The sequence below is a fragment of the Diospyros lotus genome, chromosome 9 (assembly GCF_014633365.1).
Source record: "Diospyros lotus cultivar Yz01 chromosome 9, ASM1463336v1, whole genome shotgun sequence".
In the NCBI taxonomy this organism is placed as follows: domain Eukaryota; kingdom Viridiplantae; phylum Streptophyta; class Magnoliopsida; order Ericales; family Ebenaceae; genus Diospyros; species Diospyros lotus.
This window is the reverse complement of record NC_068346.1, coordinates 10,944,984-10,964,765: the sequence shown is the minus strand read 5'-3', so window position 1 is coordinate 10,964,765 and position 19,782 is coordinate 10,944,984. Positions and strand designations below refer to the sequence as shown.

At 34.0% G+C, this 19,782-nt stretch overlaps 1 protein-coding gene across 2 annotated transcripts; it reads left to right on the top strand.

Moving 5' to 3' along the window:
- Positions 1-1,517: 1,517 nt before the first annotated feature.
- Positions 1,518-8,343, top strand: LOC127810218 (uncharacterized). 2 transcript variants are annotated; one of them, XR_008025389.1, is made up of 5 exons: positions 1,518-1,709; positions 2,345-2,393; positions 2,506-5,174; positions 5,878-5,979; positions 7,872-8,343. XR_008025389.1 is itself a non-coding variant. In XM_052349559.1 (3 exons), exon 3 carries the CDS (start codon positions 2,537-2,539, stop codon positions 4,892-4,894), a length of 2,358 nt encoding a protein of 785 aa, XP_052205519.1. In that variant the 5' UTR covers positions 1,518-1,709; positions 2,345-2,393; positions 2,508-2,536; the 3' UTR covers positions 4,895-5,169. The 2 variants fall into 2 exon arrangements, 1 of the variants encoding a protein (XP_052205519.1); XM_052349559.1 differs by lacking the exons at positions 5,878-5,979; positions 7,872-8,343 and having other exon boundaries at positions 2,508-5,169.
- The last annotated feature ends 11,439 nt before the right edge of the window (positions 8,344-19,782 follow it).

The following is a 19,782-nucleotide window of genomic DNA, read 5'->3' as shown; positions in this document are numbered from 1 at the left end:
TTACAATGAATGTCATTAAAATTTAATTACCCAGGAGAAGAATTGGACACTAAGTAGCCCAAGTCCAATTGGGCCGTGGTATGCCAGCTAAACTTAGGCAACTTTAAGAAATTCCTTGTGGTTGTGGTGGTTAGATGTAATAATTGTTGCTTATCATATGGTATTTGACCCCAAGGAGGGCATTATAATATATAAATGTGACAAGCAAGTAAATTTGAATTAGTGTCACTTCAACCTAATCAATCAGCCGCTGGTTTCTCTATACCCCTTAATTTCAGTCCAACTTTTCTACTTATTCTTTCAAAAATTATTTTGTCTCAGTGACTTATGTCGTCCAATAAAATTAATATTTTAAATTAATTATACGTTATCATATATATTTATTTTTCGTCATCCTCTAATTGTACATCACCTTCCTTATTTGGGACGATCGCCCTTATATGGTGTTTGGTGTTCGTGCACTCAATTACATCAAGGGAGATAAAATCGCATGTTAGAGTTTTGGCCCTTGTACATAGCGATGATCAAATTTGCAACTCACTGGATTGACACCGACATATTTTTTATCCGACAGTTCGATCTATATCCTGGAGCAACACCTTCCTTATTTATTACTTTATGTAACATGTTAAAAAAGTGCATCATGACATAAAAACATACTTTATAACATATGGAGACAATTGAGGTCGAATCTTTTTAATTCAACTTGGGCTTAAACATGAAAATACCCCCACCTTGGGCTTGTAAAAGAAATTCAGTTGGGCCCAATTACTTATTTCACGTGGCCCACTCCATAATTTTTCTGGGTTGGGTCTCCCAATTCAAATAGCCATAACACACTTTGGGTTCCTCCATCTTGTGTTGTTCATTATAAGCTCTTCCCTTCTTCTTCGTTAATGTCTTGCTTGTGTAATATGGTTATATCACCATTCTAAAGACAACCAACCATCGCATAATATTCTTAACTTGTTCGGCTCCAACTGATCCTTTTAGGCATTTTAAGATTGTTAGAAGTTCAATCTAAATTCTTTCCATCTTTGTATTCTTTATTTGGTCGATATTTTTGTTAATTAGTTTTAATTTCTTTCATATCGTTTCCCAAAAAATGTTGTAAAAGGGGTGAGTTGAACTTTTGAAAATTTAATTTTTATTTTACATAAATATCATTTTAGTTTTATTTAATATTTTTTTTATTATTTTTTTGATAGTTCGAAAGAATAATAAATTTACGTATAAGTTTGATAAAGAATTTATTCTTTATAAATTGACGTGACGTACATAAATTTATAATAATTTTATTTAAAATTAATAATAATTTTTTGTTTATAAGTATAAAAGAGTTTTAGGACTAAGGCATGGTTGCATACATAAAGGGGTCCACATTAATGGGTGATGATCACCGTTCACCACTCAAAAGAGTCAAAACTAAATATTAACCGTGATTAACTTTTCCGACTAACCAAGAGTAAAGGCGAGGGATTTGGGACAAGTATTTAACCAAGTGCCCTTAGGCCAACTAGCCCTCCCTCTTAGGGTAGGAAGACGAGGGTTTTCCACAAAAATGCCATTTTCTGGGGATTTTGTGCGATTTTTTTGAGGAAGGAGGGGTAAAAGTACAAAAAATGCAAGAGATTCCGATCGTGGAGCTCTTTCCATGGTGTCTATGCGATTTCAAATTCGTCAAGCAATAGCATTGCTCTCTCACTTGGGCAAGTCCTTCGAATCCACCCGCTGTTTCTTTAGTTTCTTCTGATTACTTACTTTGTACCGATAGCTTCTTTCTAGGGTTTCATTTTGGTTGCAAACAAAACAAAGCTTCCGAGTCGATGAATTGTTAAGTCTTTTGAACTGATTAACTCGTTGACTTGGATGTTGCCTGCAAGTATTGCCTTGCTTGATATTTACATATATTGTCCGTGGTAGCCTAGCAGCTATTTTTGAGGTTTATATGAGGATTTAGTGCGAAAAACTATTTTTTCTTCCCCCGCCCTTATTATTTTTTTGAAGTTTCGAAGATGATATCCCATCCCAGCTACTGGGATTAAAAGTAGGTGGTGTTTTTTGTTTTGGTTGTTTATTTTTAGTTTTCAGTATCTGTATTTTCACCTCCCTGTTTTGCATTTATGTTTTACATATTCTAAACCTGATCATATTTCTCTGGGTATCGATTGTTTCAAGTTTTTTGATTTGTGTATAGGAAAATCAAAATAAATAAAAGAAATTAGTACATGATTAGCCATTTTGTGAACTTAATTAAATGTGGTATGTGTTGCTCTTTCTGCTTCTGGTAGTTTTTTGTTTTCCTTTTTCCACTTGGATCACTCATACATCTTTCCTAAAATAGGATTCAGACTGTGCTGGGAGTGTCGTCTCTTCAAATATAGAAAACCCAGGTATCTTTGATCCAAATAGTGGTACTTGAGATTTGTTTGTTTTGTTGGTGGATTCATTTTCTTGTACTTGAGATTTGTTTGTTTTGTTGGTGGATTCATTTTCTTGGGCAAGAGGAAAGCGGTGAAGAAGAATTTTGAAGGTAATGGAATGCAATCGAGGTGAGGCCTGTAGGGCGAAAGAAATTGCTGAGAAGAAATTTACAGCTAAAGACCTTATGGGGGCGAAGAAATTTGCCATGAAAGCTCAGTCATTATACCCTGGGCTTGATGGAATACAACAAATGTTAGCAACCCTCAATGTGTATATTTCAGCTGAGAACAGAGTAAATGGCCAAGCAGATTGGTATGGGATACTTGATGTGAATCCAGATGCAACTGAGGATACAATAAGGAAACAATATAGGAAGCTTGCACTCATGCTTCACCCTGACAAAAACAAGTCTGTTGGGGCCGATGGGGCATTTAAGCTTATTTCTGAGGCTTGGAGATTGTTGTCTGATAAGGCTAAGAAACTAGAATATGATCGGAAGAGGAATGATCTGAAGGTTCCATCTGCAAGCAGGGGGCCATCAGCACCACCCCCATCAAATGGCTTTTATAATTCCACCAACAGCAAACGTCCAAACATGAAGGTTCAAAACCGCAAAACCACCAAGGCAGGTTCCTCTCCTGCTGCTGCAAATAAGCGTCCGCCAGCACCACCTCCATCAAATGGTTTTTATAATTCCACCACAAGTGAAGCTCCAAATATGAAATTTCACAACACCAAAACCACCAAGGCACGTGCCTCTCCTGCTGCTTCAAATAGCCGTCCACCAGCACCACCTCCATCAAATGATTTTTATAATTCCACCAAAAGTGAAGCTCCAAATACAAAGGTTCACTACAACAAAACCACCAAGGCAGGTGCCTCTCTTGCTCCTGCTTCATCTCGTAAGCAGAATCTCTCTACCTTTTGGACCCTGTGCTGTCGGTGCATGATGCAGCATGAGTATGTCAGAATGTTTCTCAACAAGAATCTGATATGCTTCAATTGTAATCTACCATATTTCGCCTTTGAAATCCCAGCACCATCTTTTGGTGGTTCTGAGGCATCCAACCGGTGCAACCATTCTCAGCAGCAACAGGACTTAAGTCACCAAGAAGCAAGCAATAATGTATCTACTACAGGAAGAAACAATTCTACCATTTCAAATGCAGGGTTAGGAGGATTCGGCAGTTCTGATGTGTCTGGTCCCACTAATGTCCAGTGTGATCGGTTCTCTACAACGGCTTTTGCTTCATCAGGTCCTCAATCTGAAAATGTAGTTCCACAGGCCTCTGGGACAGTTAAGGGAGAACAAATGGAGAGACAGGCAACAAAGGAGGTTTTGCAAAAGAGAATGCAATCTTCTATGGAGACATGTGGTGTCTCATTATCTGGCTGCTCTGGTGCTGTGAAGAGAAGAAAAGGTATGGAGAATCATGACACAATGAATGAGAAAGCAAATGAGGAGTTAAAGGAAAAAGATCATGTCATGGCAAATGGCGTCAGGCAGGACGGATGCAATAACGGCAAGCCACTGGACATCAATAAAGAAAGTCATGCCAATATGTCTTCTCCTGGGGGTTCTGGTGGCAATGTAGACATGGAGCCTGTTAAACAACGGTCAATTGATGTTCCAGATCCTGATTTTCATGATTTTAATAAGGATAGAACAGAAAGCTGCTTTGGGGATAATCAGGTATGGGCTGCATATGATGATAATGATAGCATGCCCCGTTATTATGCCATGATTCACAGCGTGATGTCTTTAAATCCATTAAAGATGTGGATTAGTTGGCTTAACTTAAAAGACGACAGTGAAGTGGGCTCATTTAACTGGACCAGGTCGGGTTTCTCAAAAACATGTGGAGATTTCAGAATGGGTAAAAACGAAATCAGCAACACACTGAACTCTTTTTCACACAAGGTTCGATGGACAAAAGGTTCACAGGGGGTTATTCAGATTTTTCCCATGAAAGGGGATGTCTGGGCTCTGTACAGGAACTGGTCTCCTGAATGGAATGAGCTGACTGCAGATGAAATCATCCACAAGTATGACATGGTAGAAGTACTTGAAGATTATGACGAGGAACAAGGGGTAACAGTTGCTCCACTAGTCAAAGTTGCTGGCTTCAGGACTGTGTTCTGTAGGCATTTTAACTCTAGGGAGATCAGAATGATTCCAAGAGAAGAGATGTTCCGTTTTTCTCATCACGTCCCTTCACGCTTGCTTACCGGACAGGAAGCTTCAAATGCTCCTAAGGGCTGTCACGAGCTGGACCCTGCAGCTACACCTCTCGATCTTCTTGAGGTCATAACAGATGTTGAAGAAAAAGACATTGTACAGCACGAACAAAGAGCTGAGATAGGAAAGATGGTAGATGGTGTTGTAAAGTGTAATCATGAAATGGAAGAAAATTGCAGTGGTTCTAGGCAAGGGATTTCTGGGAATGTTAGGGATACGGAGGAAATATAAGTTTTGGAGAATAGCATCTAAAGGAAAGAAGAGAAGCGCGCAAATTCTACTGAAGAGATGACAGTAAACTTCTGAATTTTGTGTGATCTGATGTAGATTATTTTTGGTTCTTTTGTTAGCAGTGATGTAGAACAGATTCATCATTATTAGTCTTCATGTCTATACTATGTTGCAGAGATGAAACTTCTTTAGAGTTTGAGGTGACTTGAACACTAATTAAAAGCACGATATTATATTCCATGGGACCATACCAACATAGCTTCTCTTCTCTGAAAGATTTGTAAGCATTCCTAATTCTCTTAACTTCTTTAGAGATGATTTCTCCTTTCCAATTGGAGATTGTGCACAAAAGCCTACCGACATTGTTTCTGGTCGGACTTTTTTACAGTTGGTTTCCCCTTTTCAGTTTATTTTGTTTGATTTTAGTTTAGTTTTAGATCCTCGTTTTGTGTCACAAGTCACCTAGAATTTAGTTTAACACTTCCAATAGTACTTCAATAAATTACAATAGATGCTTAATTAATGCTTTAAAACGAAATTCTAAGCCAAATTTTCTAATAATTTCCAAGGAAGTAGTTGTAAGTTTCCCATGAGTTCTTACGGAGTTGTATTCCAAATGCATCCTAAAGTTCATTCTTAGATGTTATAAAGGTTTTATGGATGTGTGATGTGTCCTAATAGTCTGCAAATTGAATTAGTAATTCATGGACTTAAATTACATATTGTTTCTTGAGCCTCTACTCTTTCGCTGAATGCATGGACTTGCAAATGTCCTTGTTCAGGGAAAATGATATTTATAGAGTTCATAACATAAACAATTATAAAAGATTAATAAAGATTCATGTTTTTTTTTTTCCTTTCTTTGAAAAAATTATTCCATTTTTTTTTCTACAGGGCAGCAAAGCCTTCGCGTAAATAAGTTTGAAAACGGTGACTCTTCAAATTTTTTAATTTTTGGTCTTCATGTCCACACTATGTTGCAGAGATGAAGCTTGTTTTGAATTTCAGACGACTTGAACACTAAAAGCACAATATTGTCTTCCATGGTATTGGTACCATGCCAACAGAGTTTCTGTGAAAGATTTGTAAGCATTCCTAATACTCTCTACTTGTTAAACGATGGCATGGCTTCTCATTTTCAGTTTGATATTGTCCAGAAAAGCCTGCCCAGTTGCCCACATTTTTTTCTGATCGGATTTCCAAGGGGAACTCAGGATGGGAGTTAGTTGATTTTAGTTTAATTCTTCATCATGCTTTTGGATCTTGGTTCTGTCACAAACCAACCTTAGCAGTAGAAAAAACTTGTCTCGGGCTCATTTTCAGTTTGATTTTAGTTTAATTCTTCATCATTTGCCCAATAGGCATAGCCAAGTGGCAAAGGGGCAGTTGAAAGCTTATTTGGAAGCTCTTAGTGTAGGTTCGATTATTGGGGGAGACAAAATGCTTCTTTCTGGGAAAGGACCGTAAGAGTGACATTAGTAGTGCCAAGGCCTACTATTCTGGTCACTCGGACATGTCTCTCGATTTACTTCTTCAGTGTAGCTTTAAGAACGGGGTGGGACATCAGTAATGGGACTAATCTAAAAGAAAAAAAAAAACTTCTTGTTGCATGCTGACGTTTATTGAGAATTTTTTTAGATAGAAAGTTATTGCAGAATGCCATCGTACCCCATTATGAGTCACCACCATGAATTATTATTTGTGTAATTGTGAGATTGTTCATTTATAACAATAAAATCTATCTTCATGCAAAGTAAGAATAAGAGTATAAACAAAACGATCTAAGTACGTGTCCTCCTCGTCCCTTTAAAATCAACCTCCAACAATAGAGTTCATGTTATTTGTTTTAAAAAAAATTAATTTATCATATAAATTACATTTAAATTTGAAGGACTTAGAGATCATTATTTAAAATAGTATTCAAGTAGTAAAAGGAATTTTGTTTTTCTAATTCTTGGCCATGTCGTACTAAAAATCATCCACAAGTATGACATGGCCAAGAATTAGGATGTTGTTTCATCGATTCAATTAAATAATTAAATGATGGTATAGAAATAAATTTGGTAATGTGATTAGTAGTAAAATGAATTAATTGGGAGTTTTATACAAATACAAAAAACTTTGACAAAGTACATTTTTTTAATTATAGTTTAATAAAAAAAATTCTAAAAAAAAGTTATGTGGAAATTTATGTGTGCAATATGATTTTGGAAAAATTGTATAAATTATTTTTTATATAAATGTATAATAAAATTTTAAGTTATTTAGGGATAGAGTAAAGAGGTAAAACTACCCTATGATCGATTTTATGGTTTTCGATGCTCTTATTTTTAATTATACCAGGGAAAGTAAATTACAAGTGTGAGAGTTTGTCTTACAACAAAAAGTGAGAATTAAACTTATGACCTAATGGATTGACATCGATATATCACTTGTTCGATCACTCGATTTATATCATGAAAGCGAAAGAAGATATAGCTTAATCCAGTAATAAGATTGTTACCTTCTTATTATTATTATTATGATTTAAAAGTCATGGATTTATTATTTTAAATAGAAAATATATGTAAAGGGTGGGCTTTTTAACAAAATAAATTGTGTAAAAACATATTTTATTTGAAAAGTGTATAAATTAAGTAACACGGGAGGCTTGTGATGAAAGATATTTATATATTTTCTTAATATTAATATTTGTCACATCACGCAACTGAATAACGTGGCATCCGATTACGACTTGATAAATTCATATATATCCATAACAAAGTGACAAGGGCCGTTATGGGGGCTGGCTGGTATGGGCGGCCTTATTAGGCCCTTACGGCCATTAAAAGCAATAGGCCACGCGTCTGGTGGGGTGCCGCCTCCTAAACCTATGTTTTTCTTGAATAATAATAATAATAAAATGGTATTGAGATGTGAAAAATTCACATTTATTTATTTATTTATTTATTTTTATTTTACTCTTTTCGCATTCCAGAAAGGATTTGGGCTGCGTGCCTTCAACCTCCACACGTCATCTCGTTACTTGTTTCAGCCAATCACGAACAAGTCCTTGAAGTACTGGGACTTACCAATTAAACTCAGATACTGTATATATTTACGCGTGTGTGGGTGTGAAGAGGGAGCTTGAAGATACAGAAAGAGAGAGCGAGCGCGCGCGATCGAGGATTGAGATTGAGAATTTGACAGAGCACAGCGAGCGTTGGTTTCCGGTGCCACCGTCACAATGGTGATTTTCTTGCTTTGTCTTCTCTTTAATTTGTTTGTTTGAATGGCGGAAGTTTGCTATTTATTTCACATGATGATCGTAGATCCGTCTGGATCATTGATTACGAAGTCTGCATTCTAAAGTATGGTTTCCTGATTCGAAGCTAATTAATGTTAGTGATCCACTACTACTTTGAGACAGCGCTCTTCAGAAGAATCAATTCAATCTTTGAGACCTATAAGTTTTCATTTATTTATTTTTCTACGATTGAAGTTAAGCTTGTTTATTTATTTGTTCTCTGAAAATTGTTTTCCAGTTGATAATTCATAGAATATATATATATATATATATAGGCACATAAACAGTTTCATATTCTTTTCTAATAACGTAGCAGACTAAGTGTTCTAAGATTTTTCATCAGAGCATGAATAATGAAGACAAATAAATTAATCTTCAAAATTGTAAAAATTTATGATATTTTAATCTGTTATGATTATAAAAATAAATCTTTTGTTGATCTCAAAATTCATGGAGAATAGGTCGAATCTTAAATGCTAACAATATATATCGAATGTTAAAAAATTAATGATAATTTTTTTCATCATAATTGACAATTCTTTTACTTAAGAGTAGCCGTTATTTGTTTGACTTTGTTATAAATTTTATTTTACAAACAAAGTCAAGACGTTTTGCTGATTGGAAAATTCAAAAGTTTGACGACAACATTACCAAAAGAGGAGTCGTGCCTAGATCCACTTCGAAAAAAGAAAATAATTATTCCGTTGGCCCCCTTCTCCTCGGATTTTTTATATTTCTCGTCGTTGGTTCTAGTAAGTTTTTTTTATCTTATTTCATTATAAAATTACAAATCTTAATCTCATTAAACATGATGATGATGATGATAAGTTACATGAATTTTAATTCTTCAATCTTATCACAAAAAGTTTGATTACAAACTTTAATTCTCTCATAATCATCTTCATTCATTATTATGTTTTCAGATATTTCTAATTCATTGTTCACTTTTATTCTCCCAAAGAGCTTTGGCTTCTGGGATCAGTGAAGGGTTTCATCCAAAAATAGATTGATTAATAAATAGCATCTTCCAACATTCACAAGACGTACACAAAGCTGATGTGCACAAATTAAATATTTTCTCTTTTATTTTTGAATTATGCTAAATGTACATCCATTTTGTACATTTTGTACTACAGAAAAGGGTATTATGACCAAAATACCATGCGCCTCACATGCCTTTATGCGTCTTGTGAGAAATTTTTTTGTCATAATATCCCCTTATGTAGTTTAAGATGTACAAAATGAATGTACTAATAACATTTTCCTTTATTTTCATTGGATGGCAGAATCCTAATTTCATGTGAAGAGAGTTAGTTTTTGCGATGAATTTGATAATTGCTTGTAATAAATTACATGTTTGCTTTGAAGACGAAGAATCATTGATGAGACTTTTTAATTTATGCAGCTCTATTTCAGATAATCAGAACAGCTATCGGAGGAGGCATGACCTAAACAAATTTGTAAACTATCAATACGATTGACTACATCTCCCCCCCCACCCTTTGGGCTTGGACGACATAGACTTTGTTTTGTTTTGTTTTTTTTTTGGTTAGTGATGATATGGACGACTTCCCTTCCAATAACATGGTTATATTATATGGGTGTTACAGTCATTGCACTATACTCTTCTAGCATATTAAACGGGTTCTTTTAGATGTGTGTTAAAGATACAATTTTGGCCTAAAATCCATTCATGAAGAGTTAGATTAATTTTAGTTTCTGATTTTTAGTTCTCATTTTTAATCCATTATTTTGAAAATAAAAAAAAATATTTTTATGGCATACAATTAATTGATAATTGACATGTATTTGTAGACATAAAAAAACCCATGAGAATTGAGAAAGTGGTCTCTTTTTTATGTTATTATTAGATTTGTGTGGGTTTTATCATACCAATATATACAAAAAATTAAAAAATAAATTTTAAATATAAAACATGTAATCATTTTTAATAAAAAATACATGGTATTAGAAAACTAAAAATTAAGACTGCATTCTCTTTACTTTTTAATTTTTAGTTTTGAATTTTGAATTTATTTTCAATTTTCTATTTTAATAGTCTGTTTTTAGAAAATTGAAAACGCGTTCTTTTTATCATTTTGAAAAATTATTTCTTAAAACAGAAAATTAGAAAATGCGTTTTCTTTTAAATTTTGAAAATAATTTTTTAATAATATTTTATTCAATAAATTTAATTATTAGGTAAATTAAAAATATTTAATGTTTATAAATTATTAAAAAAAATATATACATTTTAAAGTTAATAAATTTTTTAATATTTTTTTATTATAATAATAAAATATAAATAAATAAATGTATTTTGAGTTTAGAGAATGAAAATACTCAAAATAACTTTTTAAAAAATATATTTTTAAAAACAGTAAAGAGAACGCGTTTTCATTATTTTAAAAAATTAAAAACTAAAAATAACTTGAAAACAGTAAAGAGAACGCAATCTAAATGATTAATTTAAATTTTCATAAACTTGGGATAAAATTTATCTTTTAAATTTAAAGAGGTAGTCTATAAAGGTAATCTTAATCCTTTTAAATTTTCTTAGGAGGATGAGTTCTAGATGCCATTGAACAAAAAAAAAAAAAAAATAGTTTTAATATAAGAATTATCTCTTTATGCCCATTTAAGAAAATGCTATCTGATCAAGTAAACATTTAACTTAACTATTGAAGTGATTTTTTCAATTGATCTCAAAGGTAGTCTTACTATTTATCTTTTATAGTATAAGGATACTCAGTAAAACTTGATTGAGATTTTATCATGTGATATGTCCAAATTTTGATTAGTTCTAATCATCTAAAGCTATGCTATGACTAGTGTTTGGTTAAAATTTATGAGTCTGGACTTAAATTTATATTTTCTTAAAACTAGAATGATTTCTTTAAACACTTATAATTCAAATATTCTTATGATAATTCTTTTATTTTTCAACTGATAAATGATACTATTGCTGGGTTCAGCAGTAGCATTGTTTGATTTTAAAAATATTCATTCAACTTAAAATAATATATATTTTTTTAATGATATCCTTATTGAGTTCGTAATGATTATCGACGGTGATTATCAAGAGTCAAAGGTTCTTTATCTATTTTTTTAAATTTTTTAATTTTATGTTCTCGACATGCTATAATTATTTGATGGTGTATGACTAAATTTTTAATGAATAAAATTTAAAATTTAATAATTGTGTAAGATAAATTTAAATATAAAAATTAATTTATTATAAAAAATAAAATTTAAATACCAATAAACTTATATACCCTAAACATAAAGGTTGTCCATAGTTGTGGAAAGGAAGAACGGAATATAATTAGAGTGGAAAAACTAAGATGGTAGTGATTCATTGTTTATGTTGGTGTTTTATGATAATTTATCTTTTTATTCTTCCTCTTTTATGGACTTCAATGCAAAGATTCTTTTCTTCTTCTTCTTATTGTTCTCTTCTTTATTTTCTTTGAGCTCTATCTCATAGGTAATGAAAGATCCCATTAGATCATAAAGGACAAGAGTCTTGAGATTCTTTGACTCTTGGATGATAGTAACTTTGGGCTTCCATTCCTTTCACAAGCTCTTTAATATCTTTCTAACAATTTCATAGTTATGATAAGTTTTGTCAAGAGATTTAAGATTATTAATAATATCAGTAAATCTAGTAAATATTTCAAAAATAGACTTATCAGATTTCATCTTGAAAAGTTCATAATTATGAAGTAGTATGCCAATCCTAATTTCCTTAACTTTATTAGTCCCTTCATGTGTTACTTGTAGCATATCTCATATTTCTTTGGCAGTATCATAACCTAAGATTCTATTGAATTTAATGAGTGATAGTACACAATATAAAAGATTCATAACTTTAGCATTACTCTATGCATTCCTAGTATCTTTTTCATCAAAATCTTCCTCGAATTTTGGAACTACTTCCCCATATGTAGTAGTAGGTATTTCTATGCCTTGAGTTATGGCTTTTCATGTATCATAATCATTAGCTTGAACATGGATTTTCATTCTAACTTTCCAATAAGTGTAGTTTGTGCTATTGAACATAGAATGTCTATTTGTGAACTGACATTCAGTTATACCATTATAAATAATAGTTGTCATTATGAAATATAGAAGATAAAGATCACAAGAAAAATTATAAATAGCTAGAGCAGATTATAAACCTTGTAATGCCTCATTTTTCTCGAGCGTTAAATAGCTTAGGAATTTTAGGAATCTATTTTTTTTTTTTATAAACTCAATATAATCATTTCTCGACAATCCCGTTCTACCTTCTCAGCATACCAAAATAAGAATCAATAACTTAAGACAAGTAATCATCACAAATGCCAAAACTTAAAATTGAAACCTGATATGGTACATAACTGAATTCACTTAATCATAACATAAGAATCTGTACCATCATATCATCAAATACTTAAATACATGGAGACTTATCTGTATAATCTGACAATTTCTTAGAAATATATTAAATCGTAACAATTATACATGATCTTCAATATAGTATAATCTTCTAAATATGACTAAAAACATATCATGAATCCTCATGAAAGAGTATATGCCGGAACAATTCGTCGAACCCATTGGCCACGTCATCACGTGCCATCACGTCTCAATCATCCCCTTGCTATAGTTGCAAATCCTAACTGGATTATTTGAATGTTCTAGGGGCATAACCCAATTAGAAGATGAATTTTCTAGTAAAGATTTAATAATATGATACATGAATGCATAATACAATAACATGAACGATCACTTGCCTTAGTGTAACTTTCCTAGGCCACTGACCTGGCACGGAACCCTAGGCAGAATCCCGACCTACTTTCAGGATAATTTTAACGTTATTCTATCATTTGCCCTTGGGGAATTACGGCTACACTATTAGGATGACATCCAAATTCCATGCATGAGTATCAATATGTCAATAATATCATGCTATGCAAAAATCATAATCCATTAATGCAACATATATATGTATAAATATGATAGGATGCTTATATAATACATATAAATTAGCCACTTTCATGACTATCATGCTCAACATAAGAAAAATACAACATGTAGAAGCTTTTGGGGGAAAACCACTCACTTTAGCACGAAGTTTGGAATACCTTAAAAAACGCACATCGCCTTGATTTTGCGTGCCCGACCTCAAAAGTTGCACAAACCACTATTACTCAAGCACGACAATCTTATAAATCATATTTAATTACAAAATATCTCAATACCTTAATATTTTCACATTTTCCTTTGTTTTCTTCCATTTTTCCTTCTAAAATTCCAAATAAATACCTCTTAAACTATTTTCTCCAATATTTTTCCACAACAATTCATTATATTCTAAGGACTTCAAATGAAAATTTTAGAAAATACCTCAAAGCTTCGTTTGCAAGCAAAATGAGGCTGATCGCTGCGGAAATCGAGAAATCGGGAAGGTTAAAACTAAAACTTTCTGCACAATCGTTGCGATCACGATTTTATAGGATTTTTGGTATTTTTTGCACAATTTTCTAGGAAGGGACGCACCCTCACGTGCCCCAAGAGGGCTGACCCACGAGCTTGCGTGTGATGGCCGCTAGTGAGCCTCATGTTCCGGCCTTCTTCTTCGGCGACGGCACACCGGAAATGCTGGGTTTCTCCACCATCATGATCTCCTTTTCCTATCGATCAGTATGGAGCATCTTCAAGCTCGAAAAAAGCACTGGAAGCCCGTCAACGGACCGGCCAAAGCTTCGGCTCGGCCGTCCGCCTCCTACTACGGTCAACTCTCGAATCCTTCTCAAACCATCACCAAAACACACAAAAGTTTCCAGAAATCATCTACTCATCATGGGCAACAAAAGCCCCTTATTTTGGTCGCTCAATTTGTTCAAAATCGAGGTCGATTTGAAGCTTAAAAACTTGCAAAACCCTCGGCCAAACTTCTTCTATTTATAACCAAATTTGAACCCAAAACGACAACTCTTGCTTCAACCAAGGCCATTAAGGTCTCCCCAAACCTTAGATCTATCCAAAACCCACCGAAGGCAACTCAAAAGCTCGCTTTAAACGGCCAAATTTTTGGTCGAAAGTTGGCCGATTCTAATGTGTTTTTGGCTATTTGTCGACTAATAAGCTTGTCTTGGCCTTGCCCCAAGGTCCCTTGCCACTTTCTCGGACATCCCATGGCCGAATTCGGTGATAGGATGGAGCTTGGTCGACCATGGCTTCCAAGCTCTTTAGAAAATTACACTTTCACCCCCCTTTCATTCTTGAATTGCATTTTAGCCCTTTCCACAAGGCCCCTTGGTTTTCCAACATTCCTGTTGTGACCCTTGCATTCTAACCTTCTCATTTGACCCCCGAAATTTTGGAAATAATGTCGTTTCGACCTCCCTCGGGAATTTTTAAAAATTACACTTTGGCCCTGACTTATATTTTGTTTGCAAAACCCTCTTGTTTCACCCTGAAACCACTTAAGAGTTGTTTATGAGACCCAATTTGACTCTTTTAAGGGTTTCGTTGACTTTTTAGAAGCCTCTTACGACAGTTTAGTTTTTCAGCCCAATCTGAAGCTGTACCAAAAATTATCCCTGATCCGATTTCTCTTGATGCTAAAAATTATTTCTCGAGATGCCCGTTAATGCCGTATCATTTTTCTTAGATATCTTAGCTCCATGGCACTCATTGCAGTCGATTCGGTCAATTTTTCAGGCTATTTAGATATCAATCTTCCCCAAAATTTCATTTTTCTAATAAAACACTTATTCTCAAATAATCTCAATTTCTTGGGTTTTACAAATTTGCTCTGATACCAATTGTTGCCTAGATAAATACTCAAGATGGGGTAGATTGGGTTTTTCTAAAATTAATAATTATATTTTTTTTGAAAACTCTTTAACTAGTGATCTTATTAACTAATGATTGCAATATAAGTAGAGAGATAAAAATCAGGCAATCTATAGAGAACGCGATAATTTTTATAGATGTTCAAACTCTTATGAGCTTACTCCTTTCTCTCAAGGCCTAGCTTAAGGCTCTCAAGACTTAGCTTGATGTTTCATTAGGGAAAATCAACACTAACTTTTAATTGGAGCTAGAACCAACATACAATCCCTTACCTTAAGCAAGAACCACTAGCACACAGCTAGTAAATACAATCTCCCCACAACAGGTGAGCAACAATAACAAACTTATAGAAAAAATAATCTCAAACAAGTTACCAGTAATTTGAGAATTCCACTAGCTAATAAGCTTGTAGCACTTGAACCTTCTCATCCTTGTTTGAATGCTTTTGTCAAGTTTATTCACTCTATTGTATTTTTTTTTTGTCTTTTATTCTACTTCATACTCACATTTTATTTATACATAATATTAGAGGAAATAAATGTTATATAGAAATGACAAAGCAATATTTGAATTTCAAAAGAAATCTTCAGATTCTTCAACTCTAGCTAGCATTTGTTGACAACTTAGAACACAACTAAGAGATTTTTACACAAAAGTCAATTTGTAAGGGCTGAAGAAACATTATTCTCTAGTAATAGATTATATAATTAACAAGAGAGAATCAATCTATGACTTTGAGGAACATAATGAAATTACATTTGAAAAATTATACATTTCGTGTGTTATAGAAAAACATGCAGAAATCATGACATTCAAAAACAACCGTTGAACTTAGGTTGACCAAAATTATCTAGTGACCAAATTCACAACTTTGGTCGATCGAAGAATAACTTCAGTGACCTAAATGGCATTCTACGAAAATCAAGCATACTGTCTCACTTCAGTCGACTTAAATAAAATATTAGTTGACTTAAGATACATATATACTGTGACAATCCAAATTTTTTTATCAATTTTTAATCACATTTCACTAATTAATCATACATCACACCACAACAACGAAAGCTAGATAAACACGAAGTAAACCACTCAGGGGCTTAATCATACATGACCATATCACATTAATCAAATCAAACGAACCATAATATTCGAGCCCCATATCACATCTTGCACCTCACGGATCTTTTAGTCAAGATTGTCTTGTACACATAGTTATCTACGACTGACATGCCAAATAGTCTAGCCACTGCGTCAGCTCCTACACCTGGAATGACGGTAAAAACAAGATGAGCCACAAGACTCAACAAGCATAACAAAATAATGGAGGTAAAGGTAGGCATAGACCTCCCACACCGGAACACATCCCACTATCAACAGGTAAGACAGACCAAAACTAGAAATAACCATACCCATCATATACCTCGCTAGACAAAGATAAATCAGAGATAACTACAACCAAAGTACACCTCGCAACATAACAATGACAATGTTTGGAGTACATCCCTCACCCAAAATACACCCACACAAAGTGTAATGCAGCATATGAAAATGCCATACCATATCGTGCAATAGAGAAACCAGTACTCCGCATAAATATAACAATGCACATAAAAGTCCTTGGGGCCTACATAAAAAATACATATCCTGGCACCCAAGTCCCAGCATACAAACTTGCCATAGTCATGAACTGGCTGGTATAAAGCCCATGAGCCCGAGGCTCTCACAATATGATCCATATGAGCCCGAAGCTCTCATCACAATCACATACCGGAGTCCTCGTGTCATAGCTATCTGGAGCCCAACTCACACTCGTAGCTATCGAGGGTTAACTCCATACCACAAACCACAATCATATACCAAATCAAATGGTAACCTCGCAATGCAACAGATAATAAATGCAATGGCTCTTGCAACATTAATGTGATGACAAAGCCCCCATAAGCCAAGCATCAGGCCATACTACTCCTATATAAGAACTCACACAGGAAAAATGCTCTAAATGCACATGCTTGCCTATCGTACCCAAATTGACACTTAATAGGCCAACTGGGTTATGCCGATGAGCACACTTCCCCGTACATACAAAGCATGACCCCGAATGAATGTAAACTCGATCCCATGTAATGTAATGTCATGCAATATGCCACATAATGGCAAAGCCGGTCGATAGTGACCAAGTATTGGTCGACAATTCGTGACTAAGAACAACCGATCAACAACTATCCTCAGCCCGATGACGGTTCGCTTCAGTGTCACAAATAGTCAACACGTTACCCCACTGGACGACAACTCACGCCGCTTGTTATTACCACCCACACCCACAAAATAAAACCATAACCATATCATGACAGGCAAACACCAATGGTGGGTGTCCGACGGTACCAGCTTGCCCGACCTGTCTATAGTCTATTGCAACAGCTAATAACTGACGCCCATACATCCAGCCATCAACTGCCACGATCGACGGTCAGTAGTTGTATATCCCACACTCTACGACTCACACAAATAAAACATCAAGACTCCCGAACAATTCACCCCAGAGGGTACTCATAACTACAATTAACTCACTAAGAACCTAGCCCAAATCAGGTTCAACATCATTCCTAAGGAAGTAGGGGTGATACAATACCCCGTAAGCATTTATAGAATTAAACCCTAGAAGTCTCTTATTTAATTTAATAAAATTCGGATAATAATTAACTATAACGCTCAAAATTAATTTCTATAACCAAATCGGGTTGAGGGAGGACATATAATTCATAAATCGAATGAGAATCACGAATGGAGTGAAGAGCTTGCCTTAAATTAATTTATTACGATGTTTATACGCTCACACACAGCTAAATTAATACACGCTGCAAAATAGTTAAATTCAACCAAAATTAATAAAATTATACCCTAAATAAAATTCCAAACCGCACAAATTAACTCACATAATTTACTTAACTTACCTGATTATTCAAACCTTGATTATACCAAATTTCTACAATTTTTTTTGGATTTTTCTTCCTTATTTAAGCTCTCAAGCACTGCCCATTCTTTTCTGAAGTTCCTTCACTGTTTACTGCTTCAATTCACCCCAATTACACACATAATTCATGGCTAAAAAGACAAAAGAAGAAAGCGCCAGAGACAGTCGCGTGGCAGCCAGCGCACCACCGCCTCTAGACTATAAAACGATGCTGTTTTGGGTGCCATGGCTTGGTAAAAATCAGCAAAATTCTTCCCCCAGCGCATGCCCGCCCGCCCCGCGGTTCGATCCCTCGCCCAACACACGCGCCGACGCTAACCAGCTTCCTCAACCTATGTACACACTTTATTATGATGTTCTACCCTTGTGTTTAGTTTTGATGATGAAAAACAATACCTTGTTTTATCCCTAAGTCATGAGTCAAGTCTATGATTTTCAACAAAAATCAATTTCAAATGCTTTGTTAAAATGAAAACCAAAAAGATTTATCATTTTCTATATTAGTTGGAGATTTGCAAAGTTAAGTATTTAGTCTTAAAAGAATCTCCTAAAATGATTTTCAAATTAGCTTTGAAGTCGTTGGTCAACATAGAGCTAAAATTGTTCTAAGGCGAAAGACCATCTTTAACATATATGTGTTTGATGAAAATCCAATCTTAAGTATGAAAAATCATTTATGTTAATCTCATACTTCAAAATAAGCTTTCATATTTTGAAACGTGCATGAAAGGTTTTGGCTTGAAACTTAATCGTATGAAAAATCATTTAGTTCATGCATCATATCTTGAAACTCATTTTGATAACGTTTCAATATTTTTTCTAAGTCTGGAAGACTAGCACCTTATAAGGAGACATATATGAAAATGTTTCCTTTTTAGAAAACTAACTCCCGATAATTCAATAACTAACATTCATTAGTGATAAAATAATTTTGAACGAATTTTTCAAGAAATAGAAAATGTATATCGTGGAGGTGGTAAAATCGCAAAATCCTAAGTTCCTACTAAAATCCAAATTCTACTTTTTTATTCTTATGGATTTTGATTTTTTAGATATTTTTATTGAATCCAAATGAGGGGTACTTTCTTATTTACATTTATGTATTAAAGTAAATGGAAGGTAAAATATAAATTAAATAAAATGAGGACCTTTACTTAAACTAAAGAAATATAAATATGTGGTGATGTTTTGTATTAATCAAGTGTGCTTCTACATGTTATCTGTTAAGTTTCCAGATTTTTCAAGAAGATAGTTGACTATGTTGTTTAGTGCTGTCGACTATGCATAAGGATAGTCGACTATGCTTGTTTAATTTGTCGACTATATATGGCCTCTGTCGACTGTATTTCATTCTGTCGACTATTGTGTAAGGATAGTCGACTATGCTATTTCATCTGTCGACTATGTTTGTTCATGAATTTCAAAATTTTCTTTGTAATTTTTGATCTGTCGACTATGTAAAAGGATCTATCGACTATGAGATTTTTGTGTTATAAGATAGTTGACTATGCTTTTCTGTCTGTCAACTATGGCTAGTCTTATTTGATAAAATAGTCGACTAACATATTTTCTCTGTCGACTATGTGTTTCGCAGAAAGCTTCCAATGGCTATTTTTTCAAATCCCAACGACTTCAAACGGCTATATTTCTCTTCAACTTTGTGGGACACTTATATATACATGTCATGGATGATCAAGAGAAGGCTAATGGACGGAAACGAGATGATCTAAATATTACAAATCATTTTATTTGTGCTTACAGTGTTCTCTGTGCTTTCATTGTTAT